The sequence below is a fragment of the Aspergillus multicolor genome, assembly GCF_047715735.1.
Source record: "Aspergillus multicolor strain CBS 133.54 unplaced genomic scaffold BDW74scaffold_2, whole genome shotgun sequence".
Taxonomy (NCBI): domain Eukaryota; kingdom Fungi; phylum Ascomycota; class Eurotiomycetes; order Eurotiales; family Aspergillaceae; genus Aspergillus; species Aspergillus multicolor.
The window spans coordinates 1,150,046-1,176,563 of record NW_027395953.1 but is presented as its reverse complement, the minus strand read 5'-3'; the positions used below and the strand labels follow the sequence as shown (position 1 = coordinate 1,176,563).

The window sequence follows — 26,518 nt, the reverse complement described above, 5'->3', positions numbered from 1 at the left end:
AATGGCTCGCTCCTTCTACATTAGGTACAGTATTTCCTACGCCCGCGCTAATATCTCACAGTCGATGATACATCTCATACATTCAAGTTTATTTACACAGCAGATCTCTATAAAGCCCCTACAAGTTTAAATCTGCTACCTCCTAAGCTCAACACCAACACCCCCCATAGACACAAAATCCGTGCTAGAGAAATGCCAGCTGAACCCTTCCCTCTTAGCCTTTCCAGCCCACTGCAACGGCGGCAAGCGCTCGAAGCCCCCAACAGACGGAAGCTGCAGCATATCTATGTACTTGACCACATGGTCCATCGTCATCTTGACCTGCGCTGGATGATGGATGAATCGAGCAGCATCCGATTTGGAATCCTGGCTAGTAGCAGCAGATACAATATCAGCACCTAAAGCATTGGCGGGCATCAGATCAAAGCTTCCTGTCCAGCCGCTGGGCGCAGGTAGGGCTTGTAGTTTCTCGACAAGAGCCGAGAGTTCCTCGAGCAGTTCCATTGGGACCGGTGCTTCTGCTTTTGCGTCTGCTTCGATCTCTGGCTCTGGAGCTGGTGTGAGTCGGTGGATATGTACGGACAGTCCAGTTCTCTGGGCGACGTTTTCCAGATACACCTCGGACGCCCACTTCGACGCGATGTAGCCATTAGAGCCGTCAGTGGGAGGCGGGAACGAGGCCACGGATTCCGACGCATAGTGGCGGCCATTTCCGGGTTTGAGAAGATGCACCCCGCCAGTAGAGATAAAGTGCAAAGGCGCTTTGTTCAGCAACGCCAGATCAACGAGCGTCTTGGTGGAGAGGACATTCGGACCGCGTAGCTTGTCGTAGTGGTCCCAGAACGAGCGGTTTGCGCCGCTGTGGATCACAAGATCCGATTCGGCTGCGACAGAGCTGAATTCCACTTCGGACATACCCAGAAGAGGGTCTTCGAGATGCCCGGCGTGTAGTGTTACTTTGTCGTAGTCGTGTGCTAGTTCGCGAGGAGCGTCGGCGGAGTGCCCTCGGACTGCAACGCAGTGGATGCGGGTGACATGCTCATTTGCAATGAGAGACTTCAAGACGCGAGAGCCAAGATATCCGGTTGCTCCTGTAAGCACGATTGTAAGGTTGGTGGTCTTCCGGGGAGCAGTGGGCTCTACAGCAGCGAGGCTTTCAGGCACCGAGGTCTCAGCATCCCAGTCAATGACCGTCAGTGACTCGCTACTCCTGATTTTGAGAGCCATTGCCGCTAATGTGCTAGCATCGTAGAGTGCCATGACAGGAACCGATACGTTGAAACGGTCGCGGATAAGCCGTTGCAGGCGCACAAGAAGATAGGAGTTGCCGCCTAGGTGGAAGAAGTCGCTGCTGGTGGAGATGCTAGTTGACTTGATGACGTCCTCTGGAAGGCAACCGGCCCAAAGTTCTCGCAGAGTCAGTTCGGTCTCGCTGAGATCATCGCTGTCTGCTTGGCCAAGCCCGTTAACTGTAGGTAGGGGCCGTGCCGCAATTGCCGGACGATCCAGTTTACCGTGGGAGTTGAGAGGCATGTGGTCGAGAGGAATGAGCATGGCAGGGCACATGTACTTTGGTAGAGGGAGACGCTGTTGGACGTGAGTCAAGAATTCCTTCCGTTCAGCCTCAGGAATGTCAGTCTTGAGCTCAACGTGCGCAACCAGGAAGTCTGGATTCCGTCGGTCTGTGACGATGGCATTGAGGATTGCGCCGGCCGCTGTTTCAATGATGACGGCCTCAACATCGCTCAGGTCGATTCGGATGCCGTTGAGCTTGATCTGTGTGTCACCGGACATACGGCCCTCGTAGTAAAGCTGGCCGTCGGGACTGTACCGACCAATATCACCAGAACGATATAGTGTAGGAAGCTGCCCTGGATAAAAGCCCGCAGGAGTGATGGTATCAGGGACGAAGAGATTCCTCGTCAGCTCGGACCGGTTGAGATAGCCCGGTATGTTTCCCGCGCCTGCGATCACAATCTCGCCGCTCATACCAGCCGGCACAGGTTGCAGATTCAGGTCAACGACATAAACGGCCATATTCGCTAATGGAGAGCCAAGGGAAACGGGGGCTCGTGGGTCAACAGGCACGTCAGCAGCAATTATTTCTGTTCCGGTGATCACACCGGCCTCAGCAGGACCGTAGACATTGACAAGCTTGACGTCCGGGCGATTGAGCGCCTGGAACTCTTTGACCAACGCATTGGAGAGGGCTTCTCCGGAAGAAAAGGCGAACTTCCATTCATTAGCTGTGCGGAGATAAGCTGATCCGTGACGGAGCCACTGCGCGTATTCCGAAGGGGTTGCATGGGCCCAGGTGATCTGCTCCGACTGTATAAGTTTGGTGATGGCAAGGGGATCCATGCGCGTCTCGCTAGGTACAACGTAGAGCGTCCCGCCGTTGCACAGTGCCATGAGAATCTGCTGCATGGAAACATCAAAACTGGGCGCACTCTGTTGCAGCACTTTCTCAGAACCGACGCCGAAAGTGGCTGTCATGGCCTCGACCTGGTTGAGGAGACTGATGTGCCGGACGGGGAGGCCTTTAGGCGCACCGGTAGAGCCGCTAGTATAGAGGATAATGCTAGTCTCATTTCCATGAAGAGTGATAGATGGCAGTGGCCCCTCAACACTATCTGCCCCGGTAGCAGGAACCGTCAGAATGGAAGTCTGTTGACCAGCCTCAAGCCCAGGAGCATTAGAAAGAGTCCGCTCCTGGCAGAGAATAACAGCAGGCTGACAATTGTGCACGATACGCGAAAGTCTCGAGAAAGGCACACGTCGATCAAGGGGCAGATATACGGCGCCGATCATCCAGATCGCCAGAAGCGAGCAGATAGAGTCCGCCGTGGGATCTTGGTATACGCCCACAATACTACCTTTGACCACACCGGCATCAAGAAGGACGGCAGCAATCGAGCGAGAACGATCAATCGTCTCCGTATAGCTTAGCTTGGCGCCTTCGCCGTCAATAAGAGCTGGAGCTTCTGGATGGGCAGTGGAAACCTCGAGAATTCGTTCAATAGGAGTCGAAGGCCACTGGGAGGTAACAACGGGGCCTGATATGTCAGTACACCTAAGCATCTCTCACTGGAATAGGACTCACCTCGTCCAAGCTTAATAGCATGCTCAATATCCTCCTTTTCATAGGGAGCAAGCTCTCCAATAGCCTGAGTAGGCTCCATGTACGCGCACATTTTGAAGAGCTGTACATAGCTCTTAAGCAGGAGAGCGACGCTGTCCGTGTCATAAAGATACTGCTGCATGCGGAAGCGAACAAGAATCTCGCTCGCTGAGACATCATTTATATCAACAGCAAGGTCGAAGAAGTTATGCGTGAGATGCGCATACACTTCGTCTTCGACAACGCCCAGACCCTCAGGCGCCGTGAACTTATGTTGTAGGTAGTCCATAAACACCTGGAAGACAGGCGTATAGGCAGCCGAGCGTGGTGCCTCCAGTTTCTCAAGCAGAGCGTTGAATGGCACAGTCGAGTTAGCAAGAGCAGCGTAGGACTGCTTGCGTGCCTCCTCTACCTTTTGAGCAAAGGTTTGATTTGCCTTCCGCTCGAACTTGAGAGATAGCATGTTTACGAGATACCCAACTGTCTGGGCCACACTAGGGTCAGCGCGGCTAGCATCCGCAAAGCCAATACAAAGCTCATCCGTGTCCAGGAACGCAAAGAGGAAGACACGCAGGACCGTCATAAAAAAGTGGAATCGCGTTGCCTTGAGGGCACGGCATTGTTTGCGGATCTGTTCGGCGGTGGCAGCATCGATGGAGGCCATGGGCGCCTCGTTGAAATGATATTTCGTCATGGGTAGACGAGAGCTGACCTTTGCAACAGGGAAAAGCGGGATAGGGTCTGGGATCTTGCCTAGGATGTTCCGCCAGTACGCAAGCTCAGAGCGTTTGTATCCAGCTTGAAGATCATTTCGCTGCTTGATCATGACATCCGTGAACTGGGTCGTAACTGGTGGTAGGTATTTTTTCTGATATAAGGAGTTGAGCTCATCAAGCAACACGTTGAAGCTAAAACCGTCGATGCTGATGTGGTGGAAAGCGAGAACCAACCAGTGTGTAGTCGGGGTGAGGGAGAGCAGTAAAATGCGGATCGTCTCGCCCGTCTCGATGTCAAACACGTAGTTCTGGACGTTTTCGCACACCTTCCTGGCCTCGTCAGCGTCTGCAACCTGAATTGTCTCCAAGCGTAACGGCGAAGTCTCCAGCACCCCCTGCGTGGGCTCGTCGTCATTGTCGGCATCCACGAAGAAGGCGGTCCTCAAGGCCTCGTGTCTTTGGCCAAGCAGCTTCACGGCATACTTCAGATCGGGAAGCCTGATCGAACCACGGAGCGGAAGGCAGAACTGCATATTCAGCACCGTGGGGTCATCAAGGTGCTTGACCAGGAAGAAGAACTGGAGCGAGCCGTATCCCATCTTAGCCTTTCGCACGTACTTTGGTTCGTCGAGCGACACAGGTTTCTCAATTTTGACAAAATCCTCCGACGCGACAGAACTCGAGGGAGGCGTTGTTTTGGACGATAGTGAAGGCTCTGCTGAACTGCTCTCCCCGTTGGATGTGGATTCGTCCTCCTGGGTCTCTTCTATTGAATCACCCTCCTCCGGAGCCACAGTAGTAACTTCCACAACCGGAACTTTGTCATCAGCACTTGGAGCGTCAACCGTAGTGGTTTCCTTGCGCGCCACCTTCGGTATCAAATCCGGAGACATGCGCTCCATCGTATCCTCAACCATGGCTGCCACCGAGGCACCTCCAAGCAGTTTCAGTACCGGCATGTCAAGGTCCAGCTCCTTAGTGAACCAAACGCGCATATCAACCGCAACAAGTGAGTCAATGCCGAGCTCGACAAGGCTGGTGTCAGGGGAGATGGCATCGTCTGCAGGATCGAGACCGAGCTGCTTGTACAGTGTCGATAGTAAGCCGTCTACAAAAATTAGTATCATAGGCTGGAAGTGTCCGAGTGCACTTACTGGTGAGAACCTTCTGTACATCCTCCATAGTAGTCTGCTCCTTTAGCTGGGACCGCACGGACAGAGACTTGCTGTCTCCTCCCTCGGCAGTGACGTGCTTGGTATGCCGGTGGTACGACAGACGAGGCATATCCAGCCACGCCGGCGGATTGGTCTCTCGGTCCGGGTCGATAGGGCGCAATGCAGAACTGACTTCATGGTCACGTCCAGATCCAGGAGCACCAGCGAGAACGGCTTCCGCAAAGAATTGAAGGAAATCATATTCCGAAATGTTAGCGTACCCTAGCTTTCCCAGTCGTTCTAGGATACTCCTATCTGTACGGGTGATATAGCCAATTCCGAAAATACCCGCAAGATTCATTACACTACCCGGTAGGCCGCGCTTCCTGCGTCCCTCAACCAGGCTAGCCATGAAACCGTTGGCTGCGGCATAGCTCGTCTGTCCAAAGTTACCGGTCACATAGGCGAGGGAAGAGAAGACAATAAAGAAGTCCAGACCCGGAGAGTCAAAGAGCTCATTTAGGTATGTTGTACCATCGACCTTAGGGCGAAGAGTCTGGTTGAAGTCCTCGTGCGAGATCACGTTGAAGAGACCATCGTTCAAGATCATAGCACCGTTACCTACTCCTGCCACGGGGGGAAGAGTCTGCCTGATTTTGCGGACTACGTTGTAAGTAGACTTGCGGCTTGTTGCGTCCATGGCCATGATCTCCACGCGGGCACCGTAGGACTGCATCAACTCGAGCCAAGCAGCCTCAACATCTGGCTTGCGACTGGTGAGGACGACATATCGAGCGCCGCGCTGCACCATCCAGCGGCAGAGTGATCTTCCCAGCTCTCCCGTCAGACCGACTAGGAGGTAGGTGCGGTCACCTCTGAAGGTGATTTCGTCTTCCACGGGAGATAGCTTCACCAGGGCTTTGGGCTGACTCTTCCAGTTGAGGATCTCAATCTCACCGTCCGTGGGTCTTTGAGTCACTTCATCCAGCGAAAGTTCTTTCACTGTGTCCTCGGGATTCTGAGCGAACAAGTCCGCAGCACACTGGAGAAGAGCTTGCAGACTAGCTCCATCGGCATCGCCCCATTGGCGAGAAGAGGTTCTGAAGAATCCAGACATTGAGAGAACCCTAATTTGAGGCAGGGATTCAAGTTGTCGGGCGATGGTCCTTCCCAGACTCTGGCCCTCGGATGCATTCATGAAGCCTGCAATACCCGCTGGCAAACGATGAGCAATAGAATTCTCAGGACTCGATGCGTGAATGAAAACAAAGGGCACCTCGGATTCGAGGTTATCACGGTTGGCCGTAGTGAAGGAGACACGACCAGAGGCTAGAGCAATCAAAGTCCGAGCGAGATTGACGCTAGGCTCATGTACCAGCAATTGCCCATTTCGCGGTAATCTGTTTATAAGCATTGTACCGAAACACACGTGCGCCATGATCTGTATCAGCGCGGCTTCATCGGCAACTGGAATGGCTTCGATGTCGACGATCCATTCCCTTGGAACCTGGACTCGGGAGGCATTTTGTCGAGTAAAAGCCATGAATCGCTGTTTGGATTGCGCGCACTCTCCTGTGACAATATAGAGGTGGCCGACCCCGTCAATCTCAACGGCTTTGGTGGATGATCGCGAGACGCTGATTGTCGTTATATTCTCAGCTGTTGTAACCGGGGAGGGCGACGTATCTTCTTCGAGATCGAAGAGGCCATTTGCATTCGTAAGGGCAACAACCCGCCCTGTGTCGACATCCATGTCCACAGGCTCCCTGACCGTTCTCCTCCACGAGTTATACTGAAGGTTTCGCCTAGCACTAGGCGCATACCTAGGGATATGGACCTGCCCCCCACGAACTCTGATCTCACGTTCAAGCGTCCAAGCAGGCCGGTACGGCTCGCTGAAGCCATTCCACGCATCCGAGATCTGCAACCTGAGCAGAGTCTTGACAATGAACTCGGCGTCTAGCTTATCGGCCACATCGAAGTCCAGGAATTGGAAGCGCATATCAGGCTGTTCACCAACCAAACAGCGCGCTACTCCGTTCATCATGTTTGCATATGGCTGCTCGCCTGATGAACCCTGGACAACCCACAGCACGTTTCGGCATTTCTCTGTCAACAGCTGCAGACCCGCAAATCGCTCTGGGGTAAACGGAGAGAAAACGGGGCGGTCGAGCTCGACGAGACTCAGCAGCATCTGGCGCGGGTGGAAGTGTGATGCCTCCAGTGCTTCGACGGTCTCCACGACAGTGACTTGCTTAACCTCGGCGTTGAGCTCAAGTTGGCGCTGAATGTCTTCGATCAGGTCGTAAGTGGCATACCCGCCTCCACCGAGAATTAGAAGATTGTCAATTGTTATTGTCGTCTTGTGCCCCTCTTCTTGCTTTTGCGCTTGGAGAGGCTGCCGTATCAATCCCATCTGACGGTCAACGGCCTGCGTAAGCATTACCGAGAACGGAGCCATGAAAGCACCGTGATCTGGCGTCGCCGTGTCAAGGCCAGAGAACCCAGTGTTTCCAAATAATTGACCCCAGCGTTCCTTAGTAACAAGCGGGTGGTGCGGTCTGCCGTCGTTCTCACCAACCCACCAACCAGGCAGGCATCCAAAGAAGAAAGTTAGACGGAGCGGGTTGACGTCCGTGACCTCTAGGACTACCAGGTAGCCACCCGGCTTCAAGAGCTTTCGTGCATTGGATAGTGTCGTTTCCAGGGAATGTGTGGCGTGAAGCACGTTGGAGGCGATAATTAAGTCGTAGCTTCGTTCAGTATGCCCCTGGGCACTGGGCTCTTTCTCAGCATCATATGTCTTGTAGATCATCTTGGCGGCGTGCTGTTTGAATGCTGCGTGCTCCTGCGCCTTGAGGAAGAAGCCTGCAGATACGTCGGTGTATGTGTACGAGGAGTAGTGGTCGCCTATGCTTCCAAGGACTGCCTCGGTAGTACTGCCCGTTCCGGCACCTGTAGTTCTTATTAGCATACACCTCCAACAATAGGTAAAGAAAAACATACCGATTTCGAAGATATCCATGCGCGGGAATCGATACGAGAGTTGCTTGACAAGCCCAGCCAAGCACTCGTTATACTCTGCAAAGGCATACGTATCCCTGTAGATATGCTCCAGCAGTCCGCCATTCCTGACCAGCTCGAGGAGCGAGAACTCGCCACGAACAAATGAAATCAGGTTCTTTCCGACGTGGATTAGGCTTTCGAAGTCGGAGTACTTGGCCGTAAGTCTTTTTTAATCACAGCAATGTCAGAATTAATCCACCGAGAAATTGTTTCCATCAAGGGATTAGGGTTGGGGTTATGGTTGGGGGTAGAATTTCAATACGTACTCATCCAGCGGCCCCTCCAACATCTCCCATGTATCATCCATCCACCCCCGTGGAACAATAGAATGCTCTCCGCGGGCCACAACGCCCACAACCTCGGTGGCCCAGTCAAGCATCTTCTTCGGATGCCACTCACACTTGTCTCTCTCCTCAGGTGTAATTGCATCAACCAGCTGCTTCAGGTAGAAAAAGCAAGCCCGCTCGACATAGTGTGCATGTTCCCATTCCTGCTCTGTTAGTGTCCACTCACCTACATTACCAGCAGCCGCAGCATTGGGCTCCTGCAACGCCCATGTGGTGTCTGAAAAGACCTCCTTGTCATCGTGCTCTGTCACAGGCGCAAGCGGGCTCACCTGAAGCCCTTCGACTTGAACAGCCTTGTCAACGCCAGATGGATCAAAGATATCAACATCACCGGCGACACCATCAATGGGAGAGACGGATACGCTTGCATCGAACGGTAGAGACATTCAGGCCAGATGAGAAAGAGGCGCTGGAACAGAGGGTTGGGTTTATGGTGATGCGTTTGATACGTGTTGGCACGAGCACCGTCCAGAGGCGGCCATCGCCAGGGGCACCCATCGCGCCTTTGCTATTGTTAGTAAGGACTTAAGAAAATATAGAGGAATAAAAGGAGGTCCTCACCGAAAATGCCCTGGAATGCAACGTCCAACGTTGCGGGGTGCAAGGTTAACGACGTAATATACCCTGGCTCTGCTCCTTCTGTGGTGGTATGGATAACGCCCGATGCAGTATCAGTTGTGCGCTGCAGCGAAGTGATTGAGCGGAACATGTCTGTGTAGTTGTATCCGAGACTCCAAAGCGTGCTGTAAAAGTGCTCAATGTTGACGTCGTTCATGCGCACGGGGCACGGGGATCGTTCAGGCAGGACTTGAGTCTGATCCGACTGGAGCTGCAGACGGACGGTAGCACATGAGGCCATAACAAATCCTGAGTCCTTAGAGAGACAAATGTCGCAAGTGAAGTTTGCTGAAATTTGATCTTCGACTTCAACAACGTTAGTCAAAGAACAAACAACCTCCACGGCTGTATTCTCATCCTGGAATGCCATTGCCCTGAGGACCTGAACATCTTTCAACTCCACGAGCCTAATCTCCTTCTCCGGAGCAAGTGCCTTCGCAGCCTCTATCGCCATAACGGAGAATCCAGCACCGGGGAATATCAGCTGCGACTGGACTTGGTGCCCCTTGGTCCAGGAAAGCTGAGAAGGCTTGATAAAATTGCGCCATCGGAACTCGCGGTCTAAACTATCAAATCGCACACCGAGGAGCTCATGATGCGCCGCCGGACGCAAGCGTAGGGCCGCAGACGATCGAGACTCCATCCAGTACTTCCGTGAATGGTCCCATGTGTACCCCGGCACGCTGGGGCACAAACCTGGTTTGTCTTCCGGACCAGTAGAGAGGAGAGCGTCAACGTGGGCGAAATCGATTATGTTCTGGGACATACTGGCCCAAACCGTTCCAATAGCGTCGGAGAAGGCATCGACATCGTCTGTGTTGCGGGATAAGAGGCCGGTATAGGGAACGTCACGGGCGATCTTGTCGGTGATTGTTAGGATCGCAGGACCCTTGAGCGCTGCATGTGGCCCAACTTCCAGCACCAGACCGATGTCGCTGACGTTGGTTACGGCTGTTTCGAGGGCTTGCGCGAACAGTACTGGTTGGAGGAGATTATCGCACCAGTATGTATCTGCGAGAGTCGCAGAGACCTCTTCGTCAACTTCCTGTCCCCCCAGGACAGAGAAAACCAGCGACAACTCTTTCCAGATTGGGGTTTGAGAACTCGAACGCCAGCCCTCTTCATCGCGTCAACATAGGGCTCGGCACACGGCTGCATGTGGTAGGAGTGATAGGCTGTATCGACCTTCAGTAAACGCGCAAACTTCTTCTCGTCTTCGAGGATAAACTGTGCCTGGTGAACAGCCTCTGCATCTCCAGAAAGCGTCACGTTAGACGACGAATTACTTGCTGCTACTTGGAGGCGACCCTCAAAATCCTCCAGCTCACAAAGCTCCGTCGCGTCAGCCATGTCCGTACCAGCTGCCAGCATTCCTCCAGATGTTCCATTGCGACCGTGAGCAAGTTTGCCAAATTTGCCACGGTAGAAGGCAACCCTAATTGCGTCTTTGGAACTGAGATATCCAGCAGCGTAGGCGGCCGCAATCTCACCACTTGAGTGGCCAACCACCGCATCAAATGAGACGCCAACGTAATGCAAAAGGTCGACGAGCATGATCTGGACCGCGGTGCAAAGAACTTGTGAGAACTGGCCTTCCATGACACGCGAGTCTTCGGCCTCTCGCTTGAGCTCCTGCGAAAGGGACCAAGACGGCCGATCCTCTTTCGGCAGTTCAGCGAGTGACTTTTCTAAACTCTCGAATACCTGTCTCGCAGTAGTCGAGGACTGTATTAAGCGCAAGCCCATCTTTGGCCACTGCGCGCCTTGCCCGGTGAACACGCCCAGAATCTTCTGGTTCTTGACGGAGACTCGGAGACCCAGTGATTTGCCATCCTTGTTCTTGCTGTCAATTTTGGCCTGGAGCTTTTCTTTCAGTGTCTCGATATTGTTTCCCGAGACGGTTGTTCGGATTGAGAAAGCTGATCGCCGAGAGAGTGTCCAGGCAATGTCTCTTACCTTTTCGGGGTTTGTGTCAAGATAGTCAACGAAACTGATAAGTTGCGCCATCAAGGCCTTTTCGGAGTATCCTGAGAATGTAAAGGGGATCGCAATCACAGTCTTCGTTTCCGTGCGTGTCTCAAGGCGGTTCTTTGATGGTGGATCGTAACTCTCCACGATTGCATGTGCATTCGCACCGCCGAAACCTGGAGTCACAGTTGTAAGCCGTGATCACGGTATAGGTTACATAGGGCTAGAAACTTACCAAAACTATTTACACTCGCGCGCCGAGGAACGTCTGCGGCAAGAGCCGGCCAAGGCTTTGCGCTGGTCAAGATCTGGAGTTTGCCGTAATATGGCTGGATATCTGGGTTTAGAGTATGAAAGTGCATGTTGGGGGGTAAGGTTCTGTTCTGGATGGCTAGCGAGGCCTTGAGCAGACCTGCTAGACCAGCGGTACCCTCGGTGTGACCAATGACAGTCTTAATTGAACCGACGTAGAGCGTCTCTGCGTCTCTGTCGGTGGTGTTTTCCTTCTGTCCAAAATATGCTCTATAGATAGCTTCCGCTTCCTGGGGGTCGCCCGCTTCGTTCCGGTTCCTAGAGATAGTCAGCAAAGCATACTCAGCTTCTAGATAGCAGAGATAGCATACCATGAGCCTCAAAGAACTGTGGCCTGTCCTCTGGCTTGTTCAAGTCCAGTCCGGCACGCTTATACATCGAGCGAATGAGTTCCGCCTGGGCCACATTGCTGGGCATGGTAATGCCAGTTGTCCGTCCATCCTGATTCAGGCCAGTCTCCCGAATAACGCACTCGATGGGATCACCATCTGCGATAGCTTGGCTTAGTGTCTTCAGAACAACTGCTGCGACGCCCTCGCCACGAGCGTAGCCATCCGCATCAGCATCCCACATTCGAGAGCGCCCTGTTGGTGGCAACATATTCACATTGCTCTCGGCGATGTAGTTTGCTAGACCAAATATCAGCATGGCACATCAGCACAAAGAGAGAGATGAATGCATACTCGGAGTAAAAATCAAGTTCGCTCCCGCAGCAACAGCAACTTTGCTGTTACCCTCCCTCAGCGTCTGCATAGCATGATGCAAGGCCACAAGACTGGAGCTGCAAGCCGTATCAATCGTCATACTAGGTCCCGTCCAGTTGAAGAAGTAGCTCAGCCGGTTGGACAAAATACTTAGCGCCGTGCCCGTGGCCGCATACTTGGGCACAGATTCAAGATCCGCATAAGTGATGTGTGCGTAGTCGGTGCACATAACACCAACGTATGCCGCCGTAGCCATCTCAGACCCCGCCAGGTCTTCGATCTTATGTCCAGACGCTTCGATGGCCTCGTAGACAACTTCCATCAGGAACCGCTGCTGCGGGTCCATGCTCTCCGCCTCGGAGGCGGGGATGTTGAAGAACTGGGCATCGAAGGCGCGTGTGTCTTCGTCGATCTGGTAGGAGTGTAGGACGTTGGACGAGCCATGGTGGTGACCGTCCTTGTTGTAGAAACCGTCGGCGCTGAAGCGGTTGATCTTGCTGAGGACGTCGCGGGGTTGGGAGAGAAGAGTCCAGAGCTTGGAAGGGGAGGAGGCTTGGCCGGGGAAGCGACAGCCGCTTCCGATGATTACGATTGGCTCCGGCATGATGACTAACAATGTGGTACAAAATGAGAAGAGAGAAGAATAATGTCCGACTCGGTGCTCAATCATGCCACGTTCAATGCCTTTCAATATACAATGGCTTGATTCTTGCAGGTATAGTGCCAGGTACAACCTAGGGCTTACTCACAAACGCACCGAGCGCTCGGTTAGTCTACAGTCAGCGCCACAGCCGCAGATCTGACACCGTCAATTTACCCAATCAGGAAACATCACCGTCAGATCTGGTGTACTCGGCTTTTTTCTCAACTTTCCAAGATAGCAACTGAAGATTGGGAGCCAGAAGACCAAGAAGCGAGTGCCTAGCTATATTTTCTACTTCCAGTACACCAATCTACGGTGGTTTCTACCCAGAACATTCGGTAGAGCCATCATAATCAAAATGGCATCCCCACCGAGCGTTACAATCCACGATCTAAGTGGTACCTGGATTCTCGTACGTCCCTACCTGTTATTTCACTGGACAATTATCTATCAGATCGAAATCTAACCGATTTGCTTAAGCTAGAACCAAACCTTCTCATCCAGCCCCTCCCCAGCCCTCGAACTCCAAGGCGTCCCCTGGCTCATCCGAAGCGCCATCGCCAATGCACCCGTGACAATAGCAATCAACCAGACTCAGAGGATAGACGAGAAGACCGGAATTGAAACCACGATCATTGCGTCAATGCAGTCTACCCTTGGACGATCGGTCGACGATGTGAAGTACCTGACAAGAGGACTTGACGGAGAAGGACAATGGAGTGATGAGGAAGAGATCAAAGATCACCCGCTTTTCGGGAGTATGACTGTACGAAGCCGGTGGGCTAGGATGGACAAGGGGGAGCTGGCTGGGAAGTTCTTCATTGAAGATGCGGATAACGAAGCTGAAGGCGAGGACGAAGGAGAGACAGAAGAAGTCATTGAAGTGCTTGTCCAGGGGACGACTGGTGGATGGACAAGTCACCAGATCTGGAGCTTTGAGGAGATCAATGGGCAGCGATACCATACTCGTCGGGCCCGAGTCTCCAAAGATGAGAAGGTGGTGACGGTACGGATGGTATATGACTGGTAAGGCGATTAGATGACATCCCTGAACTCCAATAAGCATAGGACTAGAGTAACATTCCTCCGTACCATTGGATAAGCGGAGCGAAAAACTACCTGGGTAGAATAATGCTAGAAACTATTCATGACCTGTCAGCACATTATACCGCTGGGCCATAAAAACTAATTGGCTATAGACCGGTCCTTTGACACCAACAGAAAGTTGCTGGTATTCCAGACTTCAGATTGGCGGCCAAAATATAGTTGTATCTTTCTACGGGATTACCAAGCGCTCAGCAGCAATTCTACCACAAAATCTGGAAATTCAGGCTTGCGACCTAGCATGTATAGTTATCTACATCATACTCCTAAAGCCTGTCACTTCCTACTAACCCATCTGCAACTCTCTCCTTTTTTCACCTAACTTTCAATCCAACCCTAACCCCATAATAACTACTAAGCACCAACCCCATATGTACCCTCCACGGCCTAGTATCCCTCCTCTCAACAGCCGCAAATACCTGCACAAGCCTCACAACCACGTACCCCGCCTCCGTCAGCGCCTTCTGCTGACCAGGACAGATCCGCGGTCCGCCACTAAAGGGCAGGAAACCCCAACCCGGACGCAGCGGGGCCTCGCCCTCGTCGGGCTGCAGCCACCTCTCCGGCCGGAACTCTTCCGCGTCAGGACCGTAGATATCTGTTGAGCGGTGCATTGTCCACATGGCGTAGTGCACGATCGTCCCCTTGGCGACGAAGATTGGCTGTGAACCGTCGGGGCCCCCGCCGCGGGGGAATGAGGTATGTCGTGCTGCGCAGCGGATGTTTGTGGGGACTGGAGGGAAGAGGCGGAGGGCTGAATGCTTTTTTTTAGTTCTCCGAAATGACGTACGACTATTTGAGGGTTAGGAGATACCCGTGGACGCACCTTCATTCAGTATAGCCCGCACATACTTCATCTCGCGGAGCTGAGTATACGTCGGCAGCGGACATTGCTCTTGCCCTTGCCCAAGCCCTTGCTCAGGAGATCGAGGTGCGAGTCCAAACTCATCAAGCACCTCCCTCTCCAGCCTCTTCCAGACCTTCGGATGCCTCGCCAGCATAAAGAACACACTGCTCAGCAGACTAGCCGTCGTGTCCCGCGCAGCAAGAAGCACATTCAGCAGCTCGTTGCGGATTTGTACGCCGTCACTTAAGCTACTTGCTAGCTCGCTAAGAAGGTCGTATCTTTCCTTCTCGCTTTCGTCATCCTTGCTGAATGACCCCGGTGCAAGATTCATACGTTGACTCAGAGCCTCAGAGACATACGCATCAACAGCCTTATGCACAACGCGGCAGTCCTCATCAAACGCCTTATTCCTCACAAGGCCTCGAAAAGGACCCAGTTTCGCACGCACCTGGAGATAGGCCTGGGCATCATCAAAAGCTTTTGAGAACTTCTCCGCGTCCGAGCCCGATGGGCTCAACTGGAACCCGACAGGTCGGCCAAGCAACGAATGCGTCGCACTATCAAGGGTAAAATTGAAGAAAAGCTGCTGCAGGTCCACAGTCTCGCCCTTCTCAGGTATCCTCGCGAGCAGATTCTTCACATGCTCTTCGATAATCGGCAGCTCAGAAAACTGTGCCTTGCTGAAACTCGGCCTGATGAGCGCCCTGCTCCGCTCCCGTTCGTTTCCATCCTCTGTGAAGATTCCATGACCCAGGAATGGTCTGAAGGCATCGCTCCTCTCGCCTAGATTGAAGTCCGCGAACTTAGTTGCAAGGATAGCTTTGATGTTTGCCGGGTCGGAGGTGGATATGAAGCTCTTGCCGAGGAGGACGGCTGAGCATGTTGGGCCGTCGGTTTTTGTACTTTCGTGGTGGCTTTGAAGGGATACACCATCTTTTGCGTTCTGTTGCATGCACCTGAAGAGAGTGAGGCCGAGGATATTTTCGGTTTGATTTAGGGGATGGGCGAGGTGAAGGCCGTGGACTTTGCGGTGGCGATGAGCTGAGAGTGTCGTAGCACACTTGCGAACTGCCACAAGGGCGAGAAGGACGTAAAGGATCCAGTGCAGCATAATGACGGCTCTGTCTATGGGAACAGGGCGCAGATTCTGCCCGTAGAGAACACCTACCTTTGTTCCGTGGATACTGGATGTCAGCCTGTGTGCTGGTTGCCGGTTGCCCAGAAAGGAAAGTCAGCTTACGTTCCAGTGATGGTCAGACAGCTGTCATTGTATACAGTCAGATTGAAGAATTGGCTGATACAATGAACTACATCGCCTGGAAGCGATTGGCTCGAGTCTTGGGGTTTGATTGGTCATTTGCATTCTGGTGTATCTAAACCTCTAAAATGCATTCTCTGCTGATTTTGAATCGTTTTGCGCAGCAGAACTTGGCTCATGATCAACCTCGGTGGCCATGATGCTCTCTGCGCGACTCATATCGTCATCCGTGGGCATATTGACAATAATCATATAGAGAACTTTCTGTAAAAGGACAATTGTTTAGTGCTTACACAGGATTGAAGGAGAAGAATAAAGCTCACATCGGCAATCTTGCGCTGCCCTCTACCTCCCTGGCGGGGTTCTCCCCTCCAGGTGGTGTTGTAGGGCACCGCGCCTCCTGTACCAAGCGATATAGGGGACTTGTTGGTGGCGTCATTAGGATCTGCGAATCTGGAAGTGAACGCGCGGGTTGGGGGCGCTGCCAGCGGACTTGTCGGGTTCCTCGCGGCCTAGCAAATGTACACTGTCAGTAAGCGTACCGATAGGTGAAAAATGGGACCTTACGTATTCTGCTTGTGCCCGTCTGTCGTAGTAGTCTGCCACAAACTTGCGGAACTTCTTGTACCCCCCTAGCTTTTCAGCCTGTTCAGCGTTCGCATTGTCTGCCAACCAGTCTAAGGCAGGGAAGACCAGCGGAGCGGACACTGGAAACTCAGATGGTCCTGTAGTGCCGCTGTGAGAGCGCAGCTTCCCTGTATACTTGCGCACGCCTGTCTTTGGGTCTGTACTCGTAGCGATTGCCGTGGCCAGTGACTCTTCAGTCATAGCCTCTTCGTGAGTATTGTCGAAGGAAAGCACCAGGCAGTAAAGCCCACGAGGCTGAAAAAAGCCTCCATTGAGCTTTTGCAAGAAGGCATTGGCCTGTACCCGTCCCCGCATCTCCATGGCAATAGCATTGACCACCTGTATTGCAAAACCCACACCGGCCCCGATAGCATGACCAGGCAATGCAAAGGCCGCGGCGGCCGTCAAGTTAGTGCTTGCCATCCACTGGGGTGCCCGGCTAACGCGGGTAAAAGTCACCAGGAAGTCCATGAACGTGTCCTGATCGATACCGCAGGCCTCAAGGTCTGGCGCATACGCCCTCACGAAGCCGCGGACGCGCACGCCGGGCCGGCGCTGTGGAATGATAATAGGCAATGGAAGTCGACCTGTTGTTCTCCCTGGGGGTGGAGGCGGGTAGCGTTCGAGAAAGTCATCAGCCAGACGGGCCAGATTGCGGATTTTCTTTTTTTCTTTCGGTTGGTCCTCGCTGTCAGAAGCGGGCTCCTGGTCATGCTCCTGGTATAGCTCTTCCTGAATGTCATCCAGTGCCCACTGTTCGTCTTCAATATTGCCTATTCCTGTCAGCATTAGAATTGCGACACTTTGATTGTTGACGTACGTTCTGTGGCTGTTCCTTGCGTTTCAGGCGTCTTATGGCGGTTGATAGCTTCTGCCACCAGCCCGATGCTAGCGGCGATCGCCATGTTCATTCTCTCCAGAACGACAACCATTGCTTTTCTCTGTCTGACAATCTCTTTGATGTCGTTTTTGATTTCTTTGTCTCACATAAAGCCAAAGTTCAGGCTGCAGGGAACTGGACAGGGGCAAAGTTCCGAGGAGAAAGTCAAAGAGGCAGCCGGGAGGGGCAACCGAATCTGAAGCCCGTGGACAAAGAACATGGCGATGAAAGCACAGATTGGTCGGCCGACTTGGAGCCAGACACTAATATCGCTAAGAAGGGCGCTACCGATAGTCAGAGGAGGCTTCCAGGCTTGTTTCCAGTAAACCAGGCTTGTCTTCGTTAAGAAACACATAAGCAGTACTGTAGCCGAGGACAGGGGTCGGCAGGCCGCAGGCGCCAGCTTACTGCGTAATCACATTGGACGTGCTGACACCCCACAGTTTCCCAATAGGGAATGTGCTGCTGATTGTATCTGAACTTTCCGATCAGGGATACGGCCGTGTAGACCGCTCATCTAATCAATAATCCTGGGTGGCGTTGATCCTGGCGACTCCTAAGGCGTGCCGTGGTGCGAAGTATAACCCATCTCCAACAGGTCCACCCTTCTATGGACGCAGACTCACCGGTACCGCGAAAACCAACACCATGAAGGTCGAACGGCTCGACTACGCAGATCTCCTGAGTGAAGCGCCCAACCGACAGGAGGCGTTTGGCCAACATCTCTATGCGGCACTCTCGCAGCTCGGTTTCGCGAAGATCACCAACCATCCCATCCCTAAGGATGTGGTTCTGGAACTCTTCTCCTGGGTAAATTGCCTTCTGTACGGAGTAGGTAGCTTTGTTTTCGTGTTTTGCTTATCGTGGTCACTCGCTCGTACAGGCTAAGCGCTTTTTCGCCCTCCCCCTCGAACACAAGCGAAAGGCTGCTCATCCTCCAGAGCCCAACCCCCACCGAGGCTGGAGCTGCGTCGGGCAGGAGAAGCTATCGGTAATAACCCAGGGAAAGGTGGTTCTGGACCTTAAGGTACGTGCTCCGTATGCGAATGCGTATCTCGTCACGGTCTGTGCGCCTCGCGGCTGGGGCTGATTGGATCTGCGGGCCCAGGAATCCTTCGACATGGGGCCGAAGGACGACAACCTCTATCCAAACATTTGGTCTGACGAGAGCGATCTCCCGGGGTTCCGCGCCTTTATGGAGAACTTCTACGCCCGGTGCGATGCATTGCACCTGCAGCTGCTGTCGGTTATTGCACGATCGATGAAGCTGCCAGACCCGTTCTTCGGTGCGCTGTGCGCTCCCAATAGCAGCGAACTGCGTCTGAACCATTACCCAGCAGTACCTCGCCGTGACCTTGATCTTGATACTGCAAACGGAACGGGAAACATGCGTATCTCGAGCCATACCGATTTTGGGACCATTACTTTGCTTTTCCAGGACTCCGTTGGGGGCCTAGAGGTCGAGGACCAGACACGGCCAGGCCAGGGCCACTATCTGCCCATTGCAGCGGATAAGTGTACCGATATCATTATCAACGTGGGGGATTGTCTGCAGCGCTGGACAAACGACCGCCTGCGCTCCGCTAATCACCGAGTAACCCTACCGCGGGATCTGAGTGACGGCGATAGCGATGGCCTGGTGAAGGATCGCTATTCGGTTGCTTACTTTGGCAAACCGAGTCGCGATGTCTTAGTCCGCACCTTGACAAGATTACTGCGCCCAAACGAGGAGGCAAAGTACTGCGAAGAGATGACAGCCTGGCAGTACAACCAATCGCGTCTGCTGCAAACTTACTAGAGTGACTTCAGAGGCTGGCGTGAGGAGGGCAATCGGGCGTGGGGAGGTTAAGTGGGGAGCGAGTGCAGGCTTGTTCTAGATGACACTCGGCTGGATTTGCAACAACACGAATATTTTGGAGATAGACACCCCCACCATAGGCGAATCGTCATTGGCGCCGTGCTTTCAATCTGAGTCTCAATAGGTCACGGCCCTGACTCAGGGCCGGTGACTTCTGTAATTCTCAGCCCCCTCTGTAGTTAATCAGTGTAGTTGTTTCCCGTTCTCTCGCAAGATACTCCTCTTATCACGGCTTTGTCAAGCGTGTGTCAAGGACCGAAGGGGAGGCTAATGCAGTCAGAGACCAGCTGAGCCATCTCAAGCTCGGCCCCCATTCCTTAGCTACAACATCCCCTGTATGCGTAGACGTTCAACTGCGAATCGGTTACTTTGTTGAGTATGGTACTTGGCTCCAAGACCTAAGCGGCTTGAAATGAGGCGCCACAGTACAATGGCGATTCCCTTGGATCCATAAATGATCCCCATCGCCAAGGCCCCAGGAGTCGGTCATCAGTAATGTTTGTCATTGAGCCGTGATATTGCCAAGTCACTCGAGATTATAGAATCACACTATACCGTAAGTTGGATCGTGCGCGTGTGTTCGTTCAGCATGGGCGCCACTCCCGTCAAGAGATCCTCCCCCGGTCCCGATGAATGGCACCATCTCGAAGACTTGAATCAGAGGCGACGAGTCCAAAATCGCTTATCGCAGCGAAACTGACGTAAGTATGCCATTATTACACCCATCCAGCCACGAAGCATAACGACTGAATCGTAGCCTAAGGAACCAATTTGCGCAATCAGCAGGCTCAAGGCCAGAGTCAAGGCCAGAAGCGAGAGACGACAAAGAAGGCCTCCGAATCCGCGGGTAAACAGAAGCTGTTTTGGGTACAGCCCAACACCTCAACAGCAAGAGGAAAACTGGTGACGACAAAGCGACCCAAGCCTGAATTGCCGCGTCCCCAAGACCCAGATTCTATGGTGGCGCACGATGGTTGGCCGGAGATCTGGGACAGCTCGCTACACGATGTATCAGCAGGCGAGGAATTGCACGATGGCCTGGAATCAGGAGATGCGGAGTCTTCCTGGATCGACTCGCTTATGCTCTCGCCAGTTCTACCCATCGACAACGATTTGCTGGCTTGCACAAGCCCGGTGCCTATCTTTGACACAACCGTAACATTCGATGTCGCGCCACCAACCACAATAATATCAGAGAAAGATGGTAGTTCATCCCGAACAGATCTTGTGGGCATCCAGGATCAGGGCCTCCCAGTGATTGGAACGGAAGCAGGTCACACAACGTCCTGCAATGCACCCCATAATATGCAATCCACAATCCAGCCACAGCCAAGGATATCAAACACGATTATCGATAGGGACGACAGGGACAACTTCTTCGGGTACGCCGCACTCCACATGGCCGCCAGTCGTGGCCATCTACCCATTGTGCAGCTGCTCACAGAGAAAGGGATGCTGGTCGATCAGTTGAGTAGCTAGAATGAGACGGCTCTGCATGTAGCAGTAGGGCGGGGGCATTTTGCTGTTGCACGCTATCTTCTAGAGCGCGGAGCCAAGGCACATCGAGGTAATCAGCACGGCCGAACAGCACTGCATGTTGCTGCAGAGCAGGGTCATTGCGATATTGTGCGTCTGCTCTTCAGCTACCTCGGAGACTTGAATGTCTTGGACAACAATGGACAGACGGCACTTCATCGGGCAGTAGCGGAGGGCCATGTTGAAGTGGTAAAGTTGTTGCTGGAACGCGGCATGAACGCGGAGATGAAGGTGGGATGGCCATTGGCAGCAAAGCCGTACCAGTAATGCAAGACACCTTGATAGGATTTGGGAATAGAATGATGATTTGTATTGTGTGATTTGGGTCGAGTAGTGTAGGGTAACAAACAAAGTCCGAGTCTGCGACCCGCTGATCACGTGCATATATCTACTTTGGGAAGGTGCAGTGGTATACCTAGTCACATGATCACGATGTACCATTGACTTCCGTTGTCGCTGCTGTGACCTGTCGCTCTCTACTTCGTATTTACATCTGGCCTCTTAGACTTACTACCACCCTTCAAGGAGGTGAGCCCGCACATACAGGCCCTCAAGCGGCTTTCCGGAGAGATTATCATTGGATATTTTCATGTTCTCCTCATCTCGAAACCGTTCGTCCGCTAAGTCCAAGTCGAATCGGCCGACCCAAGCCGACACCACGCAGACCATCTCCGCCCGAGCAAATTCCGATGCGACGCAACTGCGAGGACCGTGCATGAAGGACAGGTATCCATACTTGCTTGATGCCCCGCCAGTGGGGTTGAATCCACCGTCATCCTTTAGCCACCGCGACGGATTGAATCGTTTTGCGTCGGACCCCCAGTATCGCTCTTCGCGGTTGATTGCTTTTATCGGAACCACGATGCGGATGCCTCGGGGTACAAAATGACCGTCCAGCTCTGCATCAACCAGTGGCTCGCGCATGGTCATCGGGATGGGCGGGTACCACCGCAACACCTCTTCCAGAAAGGCACGCATCAGCGGCATGCGCTCAATATCTGCGCCGGATGCCGACTTTTGCGGGTTGCTGGGCGATGGTAATGTGGCATGCACTTCCTCTCGAAGCCTCGTCTGCCAGTCCCTGTGCAGACAGAGCATGTAGATAGCCCAAGTGATACCGACTGAGATTGTCTCGTGGCCTGCGCCCAGGATGGTCGTCATCTGGTTGATTACCTCCTCTTCGTCGACGCCGGCGATTTCCTCATACTTCAGGCACACGCTCAGGATGTCCTTGCCTTCCAGTCGATTGGTCTTTGACAGTTGAGCTTTCTTTTCCCGCAAGAGGCCCCGACACACCCCCCGGATTGTGTCAAAAGCGTCTCCTTGGTGCCGGTTAGTCTGGAGCGGCAGAGCCTCCACCAACCGCGCAGGGAAGAAGTTCTTCAACACGGCAATCACCACATGACCCATTGTCGGCTGCAACACGGTGTGGTACACTTTAGCGAGCGGTGCGTCGACGTCACGGATTGAGCCAAAATCCTTGCCCATGGCCGAGAGAGTGATGATATCCAGCGCCACTCGCGCCGCCCAGTCGCCAATTTCAAAAACCGCGCCTTGAGTAGCATGAATTTCATCGCCCACCCGCTCCGTCACCTCCCGACTCTTCTGCCAGAACGTCGGGTACAAATCTCGTATGTGTTTCGGGGCGAAAGGCGGCAGAAAGAGCTTGCGCTGCTGCTTATGCTCATCTCGCTCGGTCAAGACGAGACCCATGCCCAGGACGCGACCGGCTAGGAGTTTAATGGCCATGGGTTTGATGAAAGTATAATTGTCGCTTGCGATCTTAGCCAGCGCTGTTGGCGAGGAAACTATGAGGCGCTCTCCATTCAACATGCCTCGGCAATGAATGATACCGTCATTAGGTATCTCTTTCATCCTGTCATCGTCAGTTCCAACCGCCCATTTTTCGGAGCCTTCGACTCACCATTTAACCTCGGCTTCCCCGTTCCCCATCTTCATGATCTCGCCAAAATGGCCATTGACCCAGCTGCTTCCCTGTGAGCGGTTGTGGTTAGCGATTTCCCTGGTCACGGAGCAGGGGTACGCACCGGAGGCTTGGGCAAATGCTTGAACGGAGAGAAACAAAGTGGTTTCAGAAAAACCTTCCACAATGCATAGAGTAGGAACTGCGCCAAGGAGAGGGCAAGAAAAGTCATCAAGAGACGGAATCGAGTTACAGGAAGTCTGTCGTCAAATTGGTGTACTAGAGCGCCCGTGACGGCAAGAGTGCTCAGCAGAATCAGCACCGGACCTGGAATCGACATCCTGATACTGTTAGAAAGTTTTCGCAAGAAAGCTCTCAACCAAGGAGTAACCTGGAGGCAAACGTCGTTCGACTGCTTTTCTTTCTGTAAGTACGGTATAAAGCTGATTATTCAGACTGTGAGTGGTCCCTCTCTCATGCCACCCAACGTCGAGTGCTAACTAGGTACGACTACAATTCCACATTGGGTCGGGTCAACTCTGAATCTTCTGATGATTACCTATTGAAGAGTATCTGATGAAGGGATAAGCTGACTGCTGAAGATAGATACACAGACACAATGGGCAATCTGACATCGTCAGCTTCCGACCATGTGCTGACAGCGGATCTGACACACATTCATTCCAGTTGCCTGCGCTTCCTCTTACCATTCCCGTCGCAAAAACGAACCCTAACATTATACTCAACCTAATTCGAGTCAACTGAAATACCTAATCAAAACACATACACTAACTTCTGACCACTAATCTCCCCCTTCCTGAGCACATCCACCCCCTCAAGCACCTTCTCCAACCCGCCCCCACTAACCCGAATCGGATGCGCCCTCAACCGCCCCTGGTCCAGCAGCTCCTGCACAGCCCCATATGCCGGCTTCGCGACCTTGCGGATCTCAGGGTCCGGGTCTCGGTGGTACGGCTCCGGCCATGCACAACCTTCCCCCGTAATCAGCGTCGCGAGGATCCAGCCTGGTTTAATGACCTTGCGGGTCGCCAGGTGCTCGGGGTATGGGTTTAAGGCGATGTATTGACCTCCCGCGCGCCCGATGGCCCCGTAGCAGATCTTCATTGTGGAGGAGTCGGTGATGCAGTCAACCGCGTACTTTAGGTTGTTGCGTGTTGCGGACCGGATTTCTTCGGCGCAGGTAGGCGAGCTATAGTCGAAGACTTCGTCTGCGCCGTAGGAGCGCACGAGGTCGAAGTTCTTGGGTGAGCAGGTCGTGAGTGTTCGGACTCCGCAGCTAGTATAGGTAGATCATATCAGTCATGGCCCTTGCGCAGCAACTCAAGTAAAGGTAACGTACATCTTCAACACCTGCAGCAGCATCGTCCCCGTCGCCGTACTCCCTCCATAGACCAGAACAGGGAACGGCTTCTCAGCTGGCTCCTGCAGACTCGCAGGGATACCCATTGTCCAAAACAGCGCCATGCACGCCGACACCAGCGCGGTTCCCAGCGACGCCGCTTCCGCAAACGACATGGCCTCGGGGATCCTCAGCGTCAGATCAGCCGGGAGCATCACGTACTCCGCAAAGGCGCCGCCCAGGGGCTTCGCTCTGTTCATGCCGCGAGCGCTGCCGCAGACGCGGTCGCCGACTGCTAGGCCACTGGTGACATTTCGGCCGACGGCTACAATCACGCCGGCGCAGTCGAAGCCGAAGATTGCGCCGGGGGTGATGAAATCGCCGATTAGCTTTGTGTCGACGGGGTTCAGGGCTACAGCTGCGGTCTTCATGATGATTTCGTCGTCGGCGATGGGGGTGACGGGGACATCGTCGGAGAGCTGGAATTCGCCGTTAGGCCCGGCGATGATGGCTGTTTGGGTTGTGGGGAGGCCGTATTGGATGCCCATGTTTGTGGTAGGTTCCTAATAGTGTCTTGGAGAGTGGCCGCCGTTCAGGTTCAGTACATTCTGGTTTAAGAGCCTGGTGATTGTGTCGATCGAGGTGTTGTCCCGAATAGGAAGTCGGATCTGACAGCCCTAACTATTAGTCGAGTCAACCAGAACAGGCGCTTCGATTCCTCTATAACCGTCCTGCTTGAGTATCCGAGGATTTCCAGGCTGGGAGACGCGCTCGTGGTCTTGATCCACCATGCCGGACCACAAACCTCTCTTCCTCTTCCTCACTAACAGTGAGTTAGGGCAAGCTTCGGTGCATCTAGCAGTGGCCCACGAACTAGCGCACCAGTCAGTTTGTGAAGTACACATTTCTTCGTTTCCGACGCTTAAACCGCATATCGACGCCCTCAAGTCGCCTATCGTTTTTCATGCCCTCGCAGGTCGGTCGACGAAAGAAGCCCTAGCCGACGACGGTCTTCCATATCTCCCAACCCATGCACCAGGGGTTCGTAGGGCAGTTGAGTCTTATAGCAAGGGACTGCAACATGTAGTCGCTCCGTGGGAACCGGCGGGTTATGAGCCCATCTATCGAGCCTGCTTGGAACTCCTTGACAAGCTCAATCCGAACTTGGTAGCCGTGGACCCATTATTCGGTCCTGGTGAAGACGCTTGTAAGGTCCGAAGGCTACGGTATCTAGTTTTGAGCCCAGCGACCTTCAAAGACCATCTGGTCCAGGATCAACCGCATCAGGGGGTTCTGTGGAAGTATCCAGTGTTAGTCCTCCGTTCTTCCGCACAATATCCAGGAAAAGCTGATTAGCGACAGTATATCCTCGGGGTTTCCCTATCCTTTACCTCTACTCCTCATAGCCCTCAACATCTACTTGATCTTCAAGCTGGTTTTCAACACTTTTTTGTCCGCAAGAGTACGGACCTTGACTCAGTGGCGCAATCAGATTGGTATCCCAGGCGACTTGACCACGATATACGCCAATCTCAACAAGAAGGTCCCATGGTTGATGCCATCCATTCCGCAGAGCGACTTTCCCCTCAGCGTCCCTGCCAACGTCACGGGTTGTGGGCCGATTATTCCACCATTCGAGTCGGCGGCGCATGATCAAGCAATGGCATCCTGGCTGTCCCAGCGTCCAACCGTTCTCTTTAACCTCGGTTCGCATATGAAATACAAGATCGCTGATGCGCAGCAAGTAATCACAGCCTTATCGATTGTGTTGGACAAGTTTCTCAATACGCAGGTGCTGTGGAAGTGCCAGTCATCGAACGATGAGACGCCTGACAAAAAGGACTCCTCAAAGCCTTCTGGGATTGAGCACTTGGTTCCAGCGGCATTGCAAGATCGTATCCGCGTTACCCCTTGGATCACACCTTCTCCCTTGTCTATCCTCGCCCATGACAGCACCATTATGTACGTCCACCATGGCGGCTCCAACTCGTTCCATGAGACTCTAGCTGCCGGCGTCACGCAGGTGGTTTGTCCGGTTTGGCTAGACACATACGACTTCGCTGCCAGGGTTGAGTACCTGGGTGTAGGCGTGAGGGGAAACAGGAAGGCGGCGCCGCACCTTGAGGGCGAAGAGCTAGGCACTGCCATTTGTCAAGCGATGAATGGTATCGGGACAGGAGTGATGAGCAAGAAGGCCAAGGAGCTACAAGGGCATATTCTCGCCCAAGAGAGCTCGCAGACACAGGACGTGTATGGGGTCGGTCGTCGTAAGGCTGCAAGGGCCATCTTGGATATAATCCAAACAGTAAATAGAGAATAGTTGTTTCCAGAATGTTGAAGCCCAAGGCGAAAGTGTTGGAAGAGGGAAGGTGGGGCGAGTCTTGGAGACAAGCTTCTTAGCTTCTTAGCTTCTTCGCTTCTTCCACAGCCTCCCTCAGCCCCAGCCTCAGTCGAGTCAGCCCCCAACAGGCAGCG

At 53.4% G+C, this 26,518-nt stretch overlaps 8 protein-coding genes across 8 annotated transcripts; 3 read left to right on the top strand and 5 right to left on the bottom strand.

Moving 5' to 3' along the window:
• Positions 1-126: 126 nt before the first annotated feature.
• On the bottom strand, positions 127-12,610 carry BDW74DRAFT_186292 (uncharacterized protein; the record flags this gene model as incomplete). Its single annotated transcript, XM_073731235.1, has 12 exons — positions 127-3,056; positions 3,104-4,919; positions 4,950-4,967; positions 5,002-7,946; positions 7,998-8,221; positions 8,324-8,697; positions 8,789-8,907; positions 8,966-10,063; positions 10,102-11,166; positions 11,226-11,474; positions 11,614-11,931; positions 11,986-12,610. The coding sequence occupies 12 exons, from the start codon at positions 12,608-12,610 to the stop codon at positions 136-138; spliced, it is 11,772 nt and encodes a 3,923-aa protein (XP_073588738.1). The 3' UTR covers positions 127-135.
• A 397-nt stretch (positions 12,611-13,007) lies between these two features.
• On the top strand, positions 13,008-13,679 carry BDW74DRAFT_173482 (uncharacterized protein; the record flags this gene model as incomplete). The annotated part of the gene is made up of 2 exons (XM_073727799.1): positions 13,008-13,061; positions 13,134-13,679. The coding sequence occupies 2 exons, from the start codon at positions 13,008-13,010 to the stop codon at positions 13,677-13,679; spliced, it is 600 nt and encodes a 199-aa protein (XP_073588737.1).
• Positions 13,680-13,957: 278 nt separating this feature from the next.
• Positions 13,958-15,846, bottom strand: BDW74DRAFT_46676 (cytochrome P450). The gene is made up of 2 exons (XM_073732881.1): positions 14,580-15,846; positions 13,958-14,507 (listed from the first exon to the last, which is right to left on the bottom strand). The coding sequence occupies exons 1-2, from the start codon at positions 15,709-15,711 to the stop codon at positions 14,068-14,070; spliced, it is 1,572 nt and encodes a 523-aa protein (XP_073588736.1). The 5' UTR covers positions 15,712-15,846; the 3' UTR covers positions 13,958-14,067.
• A 135-nt stretch (positions 15,847-15,981) lies between these two features.
• BDW74DRAFT_165272 (uncharacterized protein) lies at positions 15,982-17,390 on the bottom strand (the record flags this gene model as incomplete). Its single annotated transcript, XM_073726396.1, has 4 exons — positions 15,982-16,122; positions 16,182-16,370; positions 16,426-17,258; positions 17,306-17,390. 4 exons carry the CDS (start codon positions 17,388-17,390, stop codon positions 15,982-15,984), a joined length of 1,248 nt encoding a protein of 415 aa, XP_073588735.1.
• A 477-nt stretch (positions 17,391-17,867) lies between these two features.
• Positions 17,868-19,672, top strand: BDW74DRAFT_46680 (isopenicillin N synthase family dioxygenase). The gene is made up of 3 exons (XM_073732882.1): positions 17,868-18,175; positions 18,249-18,392; positions 18,474-19,672. Exons 1-3 carry the CDS (start codon positions 18,014-18,016, stop codon positions 19,161-19,163), a joined length of 996 nt encoding a protein of 331 aa, XP_073588734.1. The 5' UTR covers positions 17,868-18,013; the 3' UTR covers positions 19,164-19,672.
• A 1,597-nt stretch (positions 19,673-21,269) lies between these two features.
• BDW74DRAFT_186289 (cytochrome P450) lies at positions 21,270-23,045 on the bottom strand (the record flags this gene model as incomplete). The annotated part of the gene is made up of 1 exon (XM_073731234.1): positions 21,270-23,045. The coding sequence occupies exon 1, from the start codon at positions 22,632-22,634 to the stop codon at positions 21,270-21,272; it is 1,365 nt and encodes a 454-aa protein (XP_073588733.1). The 5' UTR covers positions 22,635-23,045.
• BDW74DRAFT_46640 (zinc-binding alcohol dehydrogenase family protein) lies at positions 23,046-25,006 on the bottom strand. Its single transcript, XM_073732880.1, has 2 exons — positions 24,044-25,006; positions 23,046-23,980 (listed from the first exon to the last, which is right to left on the bottom strand). Exons 1-2 carry the CDS (start codon positions 24,589-24,591, stop codon positions 23,458-23,460), a joined length of 1,071 nt encoding a protein of 356 aa, XP_073588732.1. The 5' UTR covers positions 24,592-25,006; the 3' UTR covers positions 23,046-23,457.
• Positions 24,713-26,401, top strand: BDW74DRAFT_46635 (uncharacterized protein). Its single transcript, XM_073732879.1, has 2 exons — positions 24,713-25,353; positions 25,406-26,401. The coding sequence occupies exons 1-2, from the start codon at positions 24,833-24,835 to the stop codon at positions 26,361-26,363; spliced, it is 1,479 nt and encodes a 492-aa protein (XP_073588731.1). The 5' UTR covers positions 24,713-24,832; the 3' UTR covers positions 26,364-26,401.
• The last annotated feature ends 117 nt before the right edge of the window (positions 26,402-26,518 follow it).